Below are 14,347 nucleotides of genomic sequence, written 5' to 3'. Positions count from 1 at the left end.
AGGCGGATTCTCAACCACTGCGCCACCAGGGAAGCCCAGGTTTTTATTTTTAACTGCTGGGGAGCTGGTGATATATCTCACGATGGGTTGGATTTCCACCTTTCCTTCTCGGGGCCAGGAGGGTCTGCTTTCACATCCCTTACTTTCCTTATAGTTTATAAATAGACCTGGCAAGAATCTGAAAACCACCCCACGGAGGAGGAATGGACCGTGACGATAAACACAGTAGAGCCAGGGATCCGAGCAGTCAGGAGAATTTATTTCTCACGACACCTTCTCTCCGTTTTCCCCGAGGTGTCCCATGGCAACGGGCATTGCGAAGGGCTCATTCTTCCATCTTCTGGGGGAGAAGAGGAATTGTACACAGGAAATGAGTCAAACCAAAGGTGAGCCTGGGCACTGTCTTCAAGTGGGGGAGGCTGGAGATGCTGGAGCCTCAGAAAAATATTCAGGCATGGCTTTATCTCCCTTCGCGCGTTGTAAAAACAAACCAGTCGAGCTCCCGGAGTTGGGGTGAATCCCCCCAAAAGCAGGGGCTTCTCCGGCAGCGCCTCTTGCAGCAGGGAGGGGCGGGGATGATAGGGTCGTCTGGCCCCTGGTCCTGCACTGCTCCTGTGAGCCTGGAACCACGGGGTCCAGGCTAAAGCAGTGACAGCTGTGGATGCACGACCAGTAGCGGGGAAGATGCACTGACAGGCACCCTCCAAACTCTGCAGGGTGCTGCCTGGTCCTGGGTCCTAGGACGTCTGGGCAGGAAGTCTGCTCTCACCTGGGCCCCACGTCTCGGCTCTTGGCCCGCAGCTTGTTGACCTGGGACTCGGCGATGTCTGCCCGTTCCTTGGCCTCCTCCAGCTTGTGCTGGACCCGCCGGCACCTGGACAGCTGCGTGTTGGCCTGCTCCTCCTGAACGGAAGGTGGGGGGGACAGGAGGCTGAGGAAGTCCCTCACCCTGCCGCTGAGGCCCCCGGTCCCTGATGGCCTCTGGGGAACTGCGGAAGCGGGAGAGCTTGGGCCCCCAACTCCCTGACGGCAGAGGAGGGGAAGCTGAGCTCTGCAGCAGTGAAGACGATGCCCTGGCTCCTGACTGTGGGCACTGCCTGGTTCCCTTGCAGGCCTGCTGCCCCCCAGGACGCCTGCATGTTCCCCTGCACCCCGCCTCCCTGCCATCCCCCCAACCCCGGAGCTCTCTGGAGGAAATCCAAGTGTCCACAAGGCATGTGGAGCTGTCAGAGACCAAAGGTCCAGCCCCCGGCCCCCCCCCCCGCCCCCAGCCCCGCCCTGGGCCTGCTCCCCGTACTGTCTGCCTGCAGCCAGGCCACTGTATGAGTCTGAGGGCCATCCAGGGGTTTCTGATGAAGGTGGCCTCCCGGGGCCCCTCCAGCCTGGCCAGTCCTGCGGCAACTGTACTGATCCTTCCCCACCTTAACCAGTTCAGATCTGCTTCCCAGAGGTCAGGACAGAAGCACCAGGCTCTTGGGCGGGGAGTAAGAAGGACACGGGAGAAGCCACATCCTCTCGGTCATTTATCGAGGGCAGACCCCCCCAGGTTTTGTTCCTCAGGACACGAGTCCTGTGGGAGGATCTGCCTCCAATATAAAGATGCCAAGGTCCATTAGAGGGTGGGAAATGCTACAGTCTAGAACGCCTTTTCCACTGTGGAGTCCATCCCGTATTACCTGCGAAATCTGAGAAATCCTTGAAGTAAAGCCACCCGTCGTCCAGCTTTGTGTAACCCAGAGTTTCCCAAACGATTTCTTTTCTGTAAAATACCTCCCCCTCCCCCCAGAGTTTCCCAAACGATTTCTTTTCTGTAAAATACCTCCCCCTCCCCCCACCGGCTGCTCCAGCTTCCTGCTATTAACATCCTCCAGACCTAGTGTCTCCAGAAGATGTTTGGGAGATGTTGGTTTCGGCCCAAACTTTTTCCTCCCTGTTGGTTTCACCTGTTTGCTCAAGGGCAGATCAAAAAGGCTGAACTGGAGGGTGGGAGCTAGGGAGGCCAGGGAAGGATGGAGGTGGGAGAAGCCAGGGCCAGGGCTGAGATGGGATGACGCGAATCAGGGCCAGGTGTTCACGGTTAGCTCACAGGGCAGGGAATTCTGAGTAAATTGGGGGTGGGTGGAGTCAGCCAGTGTGGGTGGGATTAAGGCCAGGTGGGCTGAGGCCAGGGAAGGGATGGAGGGGCGGGGCCAGGGCTAGTGAGTCAGGAGGCCCAGGGGAGGGGAGGGGTGGGGGGCAGGTTTGCATAAAGCAGACCCGGGAGGGAAAGGGCAGGCGTGCTGAGCTTGTGTTTATAGCCTGCAAATGAAGACTCAGGCCTCAGCTGCCAAGGGCGATGTGAAACAGGGACGGACTCCTGCTCGGGGCCAGGGCGCCCCCCCCACCCCCACGGGACCCCCTACTCACGGCCTCCTCCGCCTGCTTCCTGGAAGCCTTCACTTTGGCCTGCAGCTTGTCCACCAGGTCCTGGAGCCTGAGTATGCTCTTGCGGTCCTCCTCGGCCTGCCCACAGCGTCGGTGCCAGGGCCCCAGACCCCCTCCCCCGCTGCTTCTGCCGGGTCTGATCCAGAGGATGCAGGAGAGCCGTTGCCTACCTGGTAAGTCATTTCCTTGACCTTCCGTTCGTATCTGTGCGCGCCCTTCAGGGCCTCGGCTCCCCTCCTCTGCTCAGCCTCTAGCCCGCTGTCTAGAAGAGAACACAGAGGTCAGCTCACGCCTCCCAGGCTTTTCTCACCCACTCACGTGCCGGTTGTTTTAGGGTAAACTCAAGATGCTCTACTTACATTTTGCGCAGATGTCTCCTCCTAGGGCTCAGGAACACTTGTGGTTCCCAAGGCCGCCACTAGTCCGTGCCGCGGCTTTGTGCAAGTGACAACGAGCCTCCGTCTTTGGGCAGCAGCAGCCCCGGGTGCACGCGCCTTGCCTAGTGGACCAGGCTTTGCAAAAAAGCGACGCCTCCTCTGGCGCCGTTGCAGCTCGGTGAGGGCTTCCTGATCGAGGAAGGTGGCAGGGCTCATGGAGAGAGCCTGGGCCAGGTAGAGTCAAAGGTGTGTTTCAGCCCCCAGTCCAGCTGATCGACCCAAAGTAAGTCCGCCGTCATCACCGAGTACGAGTTTCTGTGTATTTAGAACGGTGATGATAATTCCTGCCCAAACTGCCTTGAATGTGGGGATCAAATGAGACAAAGTCTGTGAAAGTATTTTTTGAGGATACAGCACTACACAGGTGGTGTTGATTTCATAGCTGTGTCTGCCTTTCCTGAAGTCGTGAGGGGGCAGGACAGCCACTGAGAGTGCAGGGTCACCACCTGGGGCCCGATTCCTCAATCCAGAGAGAGCCCAGTGGTGGAGGTGGCAGCCAGTCACTGGGCATCCCAGTAGCCACAGAGAGGGCGGCTCTGGGCCTGCGGACTCACTGGATCAACCTTGAAATCTACCAGTGGGACAGGCGGCTCTGGGCACTGTTGCAGAGAAGACCCCACTCACCGGCCCCGGGAAGCTGTCTTCCATCAGCTTCCCTGGGAATTCTCTCTAGGCCTCTGTAAGGTTCATGGAACTAAGATACCTGGGCAGCTGGGGATTGGAGGACAGTCAAGTTGCCCCACCACGGCAGAGGAGAGGTTGGCGGAGGGTTCCCTGCCAACCCAGGAGTCAAAGTATCAAAGAGGGTGGCATGGGATCTAATTCCTCCGTCCAGGGAGGGGTCCATGTGAAGGACAAGCCCAAGTTTGTTTTAATAGAAGAGGACTGGGAATAATTAAAAATAAGCATTTAAAGAATTTTGGGGGGAGCTCTGACTTCCCTGGTGTTTACTTTTGTTACTCATGTGTCTACAGCCTTGTAGTTTTTAGCCAAAAAATGGTTTCACATTTAAAGTGTACAAGTACTAGTGACCACATCCTTGGGAGGCCGGCATGAAGAATGCGTCTGGGTCTTTCCTGCTGGGAGAAGTTGTTTCCTTCTCTTCTCCTCCCCTTCATCCTCTTTCCCTCTTTCATGTCCCTTCTCTGGGGGACAACAGAGACAGTTTAACATCCTCCTCCTCTCAGCGCTTCTCCAAACTGCAAATGCGTAATGCAGCCTGTTTAAAAAAACAAAACAAACCATCCAGGGTCTAACGGGAAAAGCAAGGGGTATAGGAAACAAAGGGAACCACCAGCAAAGAAACTAAAAACTACAAAATACGCTCCCAGGTAAGGAAAAATCAGGACTGTCCTGTGTGTGGATCGCACTTTGCTGGCGAGTTAGCCTGGGGGAAGCGCCAATCACCGTGCATTTAGGATGGAGTGAGAAAGGCAGCGGAATCGGAATCGCAAGTTGTGACGTTAGCAAATCTGGGAAGGGAATGAGATCCTCGAATGGGAGGGGAAGGGAGACTGCGTATCTTATGTAGGATGGGCCATTGTTTGTCAAAGTGGAGCTTGGTCCAAAATGTAACTTACACCAAAATGTGTAATCTTAGGATTGTAAAGTATGTTTCCCCCACCATTTATAAAGATCTGAATCTGTATAAAAACAGAATGTGGGGGCTTCCCTGGTGGCGCAGTGGTTGGGGGTCCGCCTGCCGATGCAGGGGACGCGGGTTCGTGCCCCGGTCCGGGAAGATCCCACATGCCGCGGAGCGGCTGGGCCCGTGAGCCGTGGCCGCTGAGCCTGCGCGTCCGGAGCCTGTGCTCCGCAACGGGAGAGGCCACGACAGTGAGAGGCCCGCGTACCACAAAAAATAAAAAAAATAATAATAAAAAAAAAAAAAAACAAAAAAAAACAGAATGTGAACATTTGAAATGTCATTACATTGTAGGTATCGAGGCATACACATTCGAAAGTGGGTTTGTGTGTGTCGTGGGGCGTAGGGACCGGAGAAGGAGAAGTAGAGGGGACATTTGGCTCACGGGGAGCTTCACAGGTGGGCCTCAAACTGAACCTGCAGTTGACTCAGTGCCCAGTTTCCCGCCACCTAAGCTTCTGGACTGTGGCTCTGCCAGAGGCGGCTGAACTGGTGTCACTCTGGGAGTGACAGTCCTCTCCCGCCACCCCACCCGCGCCTCCAGCTTCTGGATCTGCTTCCTCCCGCCTTTCAGGGCCAGCTGCTCAGCCTCGTCCAGCCGCTGCCGCAGCTCCTTCACCGTCTGCTCCAGGTTCTTCTTCATCCGCTCCAGGTGGGCGCTTGTGTCCTGCGCCTTCTTCAGCTCCTCGGCCATCATGGCCGCCTGGTTAAGTTCACAGGAGGCAGCAGTGGGCCACCCACCCCTCCTATGCGGGCACACAGAGGGCGCTGTGAGGCTGCTATAGGCATGCTGACGCTTTCCTCCTTCGCGCAGCCACCACTGGTTCTGCATGGCTCCCCTCCCACTTTGCCTCCGCCGAGGCTCCACCTCCTTCCGTCTCTCCAGGAAGCCACCGCTGACTGAATTGCAGGGGTGAGGAGAGGAAACCTACTTGCAGGTCCTGGCTTAGAAGCCCCTTTCTTACCTGCAGACAGCATCTCTGATGAGAAAGGCGCTCACATCCGTGATGGCCTTCTTGGCCTCCTCCTCTGCAATTCTGGACTCCTGGATAGGGCTCTCCACCTCTGCCTGGCGCTGGGCTGTGCCAGCTTCCAGTTTTTTCTTGCTATTTATCAGGCATGTGCTCCACAAGAAAAATTAGATAAGGGGTTCGGGCTACATTTGGACACTTAACAGCGATTGGAAGGGAGAGGGTTGGGTGGGGAAAGAAGTCAATCTCAAGAACGTTCCATTTCTTATTTTTCACAGAGGTGAAACAAAATTAAAAAGGCTTTCGTTTTTGATAGGACAGATATCCCAAAATAGGCCCGAGAATTGTACATAAAAGAACTGAGTAAATGATAAATGTGGACGTTCCAATATTTGAGGAAGGATAGATTATTTAGTTAAAGGTGCTGGAACAAGGAAATGGTTGACATAACTATGTGAAATGAAAAATAATTCTCATGATCAAAACATTGTACATAGAGTGGTTAGGATGATGACAAACGAGAAGACATTTGCAATGTGCATTACTGAAAAAAATATTTCCTTCCTTAATATGTAAAAAAGACAAATCACTAAGAAAAAAGGGGGCTTCCCTGGTGGCGCAGTGGTTGAGAGTCTGCCTGCCGACGCAGGGGACACGGGTTCGTGCCCCGGTCCGGGAAGATCCCACGTGCCGCGGAGCATCTGGGCCCATGAGCCATGGCCACCGAGCCTGCGCGTCCGCAGCCTGTGCTCCGCAGCGGGAGAGGCTGCGACAGTGAGAGGCCCGCGTACCAAAAAAAAAAAAAAAAGCTATAATACACAACTAAAATGGACTTCTTTTCTGCCATTAAAAAACTGTATCAAAAAAAAGAACTGTATCGTAGAAAACTATTTTAAAATATAGAAATATGTTCACAACACGTTAAATGAAAAAAAGTTGCAAAAAGATTGATCACGTTTACAAAAAAATATCATATTTATGTATAGAAACGAGCCTAGAATAAGAGATCCCAAAATGCTAACAGTATGGTTGGTATTTTCCTATTTTTTTGGCTAATTCAAAAAATAGTTGTTGTTTTTTAATTTATTTATTTATTTATTTATTTTTGGCTGTGTTGGGTCTTCGTTTCTGTGCGAGGGCTTTCCCTAGTTGCGGCGAGTGGGGGCCACTCTTCATCGTGGTGCGCGGGCCTCTCACTGTCGCGGCCTCTCTTGTTGCGGAGCACAGGCTCCAGACGCGCAGGCTCAGTAGTTGTGGCGCACGGGCCTAGTTGCTCCGCGGCATGTGGGATCCTCCCAGACCAGGGCTCGAACCCGTGTCCCCTGCGTTGGCAACCCTGGAGGGGAAATTGGTGCCTTTGAGGGAGAAGCGGAGAAGCCAATCACCCAGCTGATGCTGATAAGGCGTGACGAAGCAAATTCCCTGCTTTAGGGGTATATATATGGCTATGCTTTGTTGTTAAACTTGCCTTGCAACCATCAGTTGCTTGTGCCCTTCTGATCCCACACCTTGGTGCGTTCAGTTCCCTACCCCCTCTCGTCGATTGTTGCTGCACTTTGAGGACCCGCCGCGGCTGGCGGCAGGCCCCGTGTCCCCTGCATCGGCAGGCGAATTCTTAACCTCTGTGCCACCAGAGAAGCCCCCATACCCACCATGTACTCTTGATTTCTACACTAGATGATAAACTTTGGGGAAGCAGGACTGAGATTTGCTCATATTTCTAAAGTGATAGACACTGTGACCTAGACATGATGGGTGTCCAGTAGGTATCGAATTGAATGGTGCTCTGTAATTCTCTGCATTAAATTAGGCATTTTGCCTCCGGAGCTTCCTCTGTAAGTCACTCTGCAGCCTAGAGAGCTCTATTTGGTATCTTCGCCCATCCAGCAGCGATCTGTATCAATCTCTCCCTTCAACAGTCCAAACTCTTCCACCACCACCTTCCCCTTTCTCCAAAGCAAACGTCATAAAAACTCTCAAAGCCCAAGTCCTCGAAGGAAAGAGCCAGAGCAAAGGTATGTGCCGTGGCAGTTTTTACCTGTGACTTCACTCAGAGTAGATCAATGTGAGTCTTGTTCTGTCTTCGGATTCCTATGGACCAGCATGCAATTTCTCCTATTCTACTCCAAAGGAAAAGGAGGATGCCCGTATTAGCAAGGACACCTGAGATCAACACTTACCCGGTCGTCGAGGGTCTTGACTGTGACTTTGTCATTTTCCTTGCTCTGGATTATACCTTTCACATACAATTCCTTATCATCCACTGCAAAGCAAGCTTTCTTAGAATCAAATGGGTGATTTGGAGGCTCGATTCTCTCCTTCTCTGATTTCCGCAGGTAGGGAGCTGCTTCTCCAAAAACGGCCATCTCCACATCAGAGCTCATGACTGCAGGGTCTGGGAAGGTCAGGGCTGCTGAGTCTGGAGCTTTGGAGAGCTCCATCCTGTTATTTCCATTCAGACAGGGGGCCAGATTCAAAAGTTCCTGGGATTAACCTACGTTCTGAGGAATCCAGGACCTGGTATAGGGGCCCAGAGTGGGCAAGTGGGGGTGAGCTAAAGGGGATATTTTACTCCAAGAAAAAAGTTTGAGGGGACATCTCTTAGTCCAGCTCCAGGTGTGGAAGTCTAAACCAATTAGAGGAAGCCAAGCTGAGCCTAATAAAGGAGGCCTCAGAAAATACTTCCTTAATTACACATCACATTTGAGCCTCATGATCTCGGTGTCATTCCCAAATCTTAAGGGTGTCTGAAAAGAATTATTGGAATGTTGGTAATTCCTAGTCGAAAGTTCAGATAGCCCAGTGAAAAGTAATGACTTGAACATATAGTGCTGCCACACTTGTTTAGCCAATTACAGGCAACAAGGTGATAGGAGACATTATGGCCTGGTGCAATGGTTCCAAACTTTAATATGCACCAGAATTACCTGGAGAGCTTGTTAAAACACCGATTTCTGGGCCTCACCCCCAGGGCTTCTGATTCAGTAGGTATGGGATGGGGCCTGAGGGTCTGCATGTCTAGCAAGTTCCTAGGCAGCTCTGACGCTGCTGGTCCAGGAGGCACACTCTCAGAACTGCTGGTGTAGGGCCTTCTGACTCCAAGGGTGCTCCTGGAACAGGTTGCATCAGCACCACCGAGGAGTTGTTAGACACTCAGAATCTCAGAACCATCCTGCGTTACAAAACCAGAATCTGCACTTTAACAAGAAGACCTCTAGGTGATTTCTAGGCATAGTAGAGTTGAGAAGTACTGGGCTTAAGGCAGGGGTCTCCAAACTTTAGTTATGTGTAGCAGTGTCGGGGTGTGACAGACAGTGTTTAATTAAATACTTGCTTTAGAACTCACTGCTTAGTGTGTGTGTGTGTGTGAGCGTGTGTGTGTGTGCATGTGCGTGTATGGCGTGTTTATGTATCTTTCTGCCTCTCTCTCTCTGTCCACCCTCCCTCCCATCCCTCCCGTCACTTCTTTCCAAACCATTCCCTTTCACAGACCTTCTCTTTATGTGTTTTCCTTGCTTAGAAGCTAGAAAATGTGGCTTAAAGTCCTGGCACTGAACTTGGTCAAACCACTTAACTTCTTTGGGCCACTAATTTCACTTAAAATGAAGAAGCAAGCCTAGCTCATTTCTAAGGCCCCTGCAGGTTGTGTGACTTTTCTGGTTCCTTTTCCTCTTCTGCATTTGCTTTTCCTGTTCCCTCTGGACCTCTTCCCGCATCCTTCCTGACCCTCTACTTCTTTTCCCCACAACTCTCCCCCTTCTCCCTTTCTTTCTCTGCTTTTTCTTTTCCATACATTCTTCTGTAAGTGACCATAAAATGGAGTTCAATTACACACATGTATCCCCATATCTCTCTTAAGAAATAGTTGATAGGTTTTGAATAAGGCCTTTTATGTTTCCTATTAAAAGTAGGAAAATTGAACATTTTATAGTTGTCTCTTGGAACTTCCCCCGCCCCCAATCTTACACTTTATGAAATTACTCTTCATTGGTAACTGACTGTTGTTTCAATATCCCTCCTTGAGATTCTGGGGGGATCTAGTTCTACAGAGAGAGGAGTAACTGCTTCCCTCTGGATCTTATTCAGGATAAGTTGCATTTCGATTTTACTTTAGCCAGCGGCTCTGCTGAACCATCTGTGTGCTCGTGGTTAAGTTTTCACAGTTAAGAGATTGGAACTCAATATAGCACCACAAAGAGGACCTCTGGCTTGCAGGCTTCATGCGGTTTAAATTTTCTCAGTTACCGCCTGGTGGAGAGGAAGATTCATCCATATTATTTCCCCATCTGTGAAGATAGTCCCTACTTTTGTGGCTTAAGTGAGTTTTAAGACAGCAGCAGTTCTCAAACTTTGTTTTCTCAGAACCCCTTCACACTCTTAAAAATCATTGAGAACCCAGTGAGTTTGGTTTATGCAGGTCATATCTACCAATATTTACGATATTAGAAGTCAAAATTGAGACAATCTAATTATTTAAAATTCCTGTCAAACTCATTGCATGTTAACATTAATGACGTATTTTTATGAAAATGACTATATTTTCCAAAACAAAAAACGTAGTGGCCAGAGTACCATTGTTTTTCATTTTTGCAACTCACTTTAATGTCTGCTGAGTAGAAGATGGACGGATTTTCATGCCTGCTTCTGTAGTCAGTCTGTTGCTGTATGGTTTTTTGTTTTTTCTGGTTTTTTGGTTAAAGTAGATACAGAAAATCTTTACAGATAAATAATTTGGAAAAGGAAAGAGTACTTTAATTGCCCTCTCAAATAATTGCAGATATTCTTTTTAGATACTATACCAAAACTTGACACGTGGTCGTTCCTTAAAGGCTAGCTGCAATGTGGAATCTGAAACCATATCAACAAACATTATGATCTGTTGGTCTGTGTTGAACTTTGAATGAAACTTTTACCCATGTGTAAACATCATACATGGATCATTTGGAAAATATTGTTCACTGAATTATACAGAACTTCCAAATATTGGCATGTTACATTATACAGTATAAAAAATCACAATAATTAACATCAGTACTGATCTCATTAGAAAATTCAAATATCAGGAAGTCGTCAAGCTAATGATAGTAGATACAAGTCTTCCGAAATTTTAATTTTTGCTTGAAAACTCAACTATATCATTAGTAAAAAATACTGTCAGTAGTTTTCCTTGAAAGGATAAACACACTTCACTGCTTTTTGAGAAAATGTCTGCCAGATATCCAAGTCTGAGAAACAATAGTTTGTCCGCTAGTCATTCTTTCAAGTAAAAATGGTGCTTCATGAATCAAGTGGCTGGTTCATCTTGCAACTCAGACAACTGCACATGTGTTTTTCCTTGAGACAAATGTCAAAGTCCAGTGTGCAAAAGGAGTGCTTTTCATGGACCTCCTGTTTGATCACGTAGAATATTATAAAGGTGTGGATGAAATTGAGATGTAATAAAATTAATACTTTCCACTGCTGCAAATTTTAGGTCATTTTTCAATGAAGGTGGCTTTTTAAAAAAATTATTTATTTATTTATTTATATTTATCTTTGGCTGCATTGGGTCTTCGTTGCTGCGTGCGGGCTTTCTCTAGTTGCAGCGAGCGCTACCCTTAGTTGCGGTGCGCGGGCTTCTCATTGCGGTGGCTTCTCTTGTTGTGGAGCACGGGCTCTAGGCATGCAGGCTTCAGTAGTTGTGGCACGCGGGCTCAGGGGTTGTGGCTCACGGGCTCTAGAGCTCAGGCTCAGTAGTTGTGGCACACGGGCTCAGTTGTTCCGCGGCATGTGGGACCTTCCCGGACCAGGGCTCGAACCCGTGTCCCCTGCATTGGCAGGCGGATTCTCAGCCACTGCGCCTCCAGGGAAGCTGGCTTTTTAAATTAGAAGTTTGTTTTCACCGTCAGTGTATGGCTGTGAAGAACACTATGACTACTAGTACAGCTTGGTGCCATGTCTTGATTTGTAATAAAGTGTCAGAACTTCTATCCATCCTTGCTTTTGCATCATAAGTCAACACAGTGAAGAAAGCACATGGCATCTGGGTATTATTATGAAAACCGTTTTGACCTCATGTACCTCTTGAAAAGTTCTTAGGAATCTCCAAGGATCCATGGGCCACAGTTTGAGAATGGTTGCACTCTAGTGTGAGGGAATCTCGTCAGGCTGCAAGTTTGTGATCTGATGTCATTTACCTTGACTTAGTGTTCAGCCTGCCACCCAAAGTGTTGAAAGTTGATCCAATCAAAATCATCTGCAACAGAATCTCTGTGGTTGGGACTGAGGAAACGGAATTGCTCTCAAGGGCCTCAAACGCAGTGATGTTTGGGAGCATTATTTTGCTTTTATAAAGCCGCTCTTTCCAAAACCATGGCATGGTCCCGATGGTCAAATACAAAATGATTTTAGGCAACTATTTCTTAATTTTAATAGTTATATTAAAGTCTATTACCTTATTTTGGCAAAATGTAAGATGCCGTCGATTGTAAGATAAACTGTTTTGTGTCCCACTAATACAGGAAAACACCCTGCTAATTACAATACCCCTTTCATTGATTATGAGATGCATCCCAAGTTTAGAGATAATATTTTGTGAAAATGTGAAGAAAGTTAGAATAAAATAGAATACTATGTGCTAACCACATAGAGACAGTGAAATATCTGTTTATAGTAGTGATATAAAGCAGTGTTTCTCAGACTTTGGTGGGCATTGGAATCCAACTGGGAATCTTGTTGAAATAGATATTCTGATTCAGCAGATCTGGAGTAGAGTTTGAGATTTGGAATATCTAAATGTCTCAGCTGATGCTGAGATAGACGGTCCAGACTTTCATAGCAAGCATATAGGGTAACTTTGAAAAACGCATCTAAGAAGATAAAGGAATCAAGGTAAATCAAAATATTAAGTGAATTAGCAGTACTGGTCTTAAATGGGTATTGTAAAATTTGTGACAGTAGTAAAAGAATGAAGTCTGAAGTTGAGGAAAGGCTATAGTGACTCAAACTATGGTCAAACTATACCTTTAGTATAGTCAAACTATACCTTTAGGTCTCTTAGAAAAACAAGACTCTCCGTCTGGGATTCAAGTCACTGCGTGTGTTGAGGTGGAGATTTTTTCTTCTTCCACCCACAGCTCTAAGCATGACTCAGAATCCAGTATCTCCTAGTTTTACTGCCTAGATGATGCATGAGTTGTCTCAGCGATATTCTTGCTAAAGTGTTGTCCAGCCTACTCAAAATACCTTCAAGATGACTTTTTTCTCTTTTGGAAACTTTGCAAAATCACTTGGGGTAGTTTCTGCAGGCCAAAGAGACGTCTTGCTTTAAACTGAAATCTGTCTCACTGTGACTTCAGGATGTTTGATCCTCCTTTCGGCTCTTGGTAACAACAGAAAGAGTTCAAACCTTCTCCCCACAAGACAACTCTTCACCCATTTGATGGCTGCTCTGGGTTCTCCTTAGCTTTTTTTTTTTTTTTTAATGTGGACTTTTTTTTTCTTTTTTTGCGGTACGCGGGCCTCTCACTGCTGTGGCCTCTCCCGTTGCGGAGCACAGGCTCCGGACGCGCAGGCGCAGCGGCCATGGCTCACGGGCTTAGTTGCTCCGCGGCACGTGGGATCCTCCTGGATTGGGGCACGAACTCGCGTCCCCTGCATCGGCAGGCGGCCTCTCAACCACTGCGCCACCAGGGAAGCCCCTAATGTGGACCATTTTTAAAGTCTTTATTGAATTTGTTACAGTATTGCTTCTGTCTTATGTTTTGGTTTTTTGGCTGCAAGGCATGTAGGATCTTAGCTCCCCGACCAGGGATTGAGCCTGGAAGGCGAAGTCTTAACCACTGGACCTCCAGGGAAGTCCCTCCTTAGCTTTTTCTTTTCCCGGCTAAGTAGCCCCGGTGCTGTCTTCAGTTGTTTCTTCCGTGACGTGCTTCCGCATCGCCTTTACCATCACAGTGAGCTCACTCCTGTTCATCTCTTAAGTGTGCCACCCAGACCACATGTCGTCCTCCATCAGCACGTGCCCTCACCTCTCCTGACCCAGGTGTCATGCCCGAGGTGCTGACTGCCCTCTGGCAGCCTCCTCACACCAGTGACTCTCAACTCACCGTCAGGCAAAGCCCCTCAATGCACGCTGCGTGCGTGCGGTTGCTAAGTCCGATCTCGTCCCCGTATTTATACAACTGTACTCTGCGACCCAAGGCTAAAACCATTTACTCTTGGCTGATAAAACTCTCCCTTGTTAGGTCTCATCCACCTCTCTTGGCGTGACTCATGGTGTCCCTGGAAACTCTACCCCCAGAAAGTCCCCTAATCATCTTCTTCTTGGTTTTGAGAGCTTGACCTCCTTCCAGCCCCACACAGCTGGGTCCCTCCAGCCATCCCCTCTGCTCCTGTCTTTAGGGGGTCTTCCAATGGGGATGGCCATCCCAGTCTACCTAAGCTCCAGCCCCTCTTTCTGCCGTCAGTGCAGAGTATGACACTGCTCTCAACTTTCATCCCTCTCCTGGGAATTTCTCAGCTACTGCGTCTTGTCAGCAACGCTGTGGTCATGACTTAATTATACTTTGGTTTCCTTGGTCCTAATTCATCTGGAATTACTTCCAATAAACACAGATTTTGAGGTGGGGGAGTAATTTTTTTGTATTACCACAATGGACATAGGTTTGAATCCATTTCTCCTTATTCTCTCAGCGTTATTTGTGAGTAGAGACACAGCTGAGTGGATTCAGGGGTGCGGACTCTGCTCAAAAAACAGCAAAGTTAGACTTGTGTGAAGACGGAATCTTGAGCCTACGAACATCATGTTTGTGGCCAACCTAAGTATATTGACGTGGAGCTTGGGTGTCACAGTTCTGCAGTGTGTTTTATTCCTGTTAGTGTGATGAGCA

General features: G+C 48.8%; 1 protein-coding gene across 1 annotated transcript; it reads right to left on the bottom strand.

Annotated features, from left to right (window-relative positions):
• Positions 1-264: 264 nt before the first annotated feature.
• Positions 265-7,918, bottom strand: LOC131746326 (myosin-7-like). Its single transcript, XM_067021484.1, has 7 exons — positions 7,641-7,918; positions 5,507-5,630; positions 5,034-5,209; positions 2,595-2,682; positions 2,407-2,502; positions 770-903; positions 265-340 (listed from the first exon to the last, which is right to left on the bottom strand). Exons 1-7 carry the CDS (start codon positions 7,916-7,918, stop codon positions 265-267), a joined length of 972 nt encoding a protein of 323 aa, XP_066877585.1.
• Between the last annotated feature and the right edge of the window lie 6,429 nt (positions 7,919-14,347).

Source organism: Kogia breviceps, chromosome 19 (assembly GCF_026419965.1).
Source record: "Kogia breviceps isolate mKogBre1 chromosome 19, mKogBre1 haplotype 1, whole genome shotgun sequence".
In the NCBI taxonomy this organism is placed as follows: domain Eukaryota; kingdom Metazoa; phylum Chordata; class Mammalia; order Artiodactyla; family Physeteridae; genus Kogia; species Kogia breviceps.
Note: the sequence above shows the minus strand (reverse complement) of the source record. Positions and strands in the feature narration are given on the sequence as shown.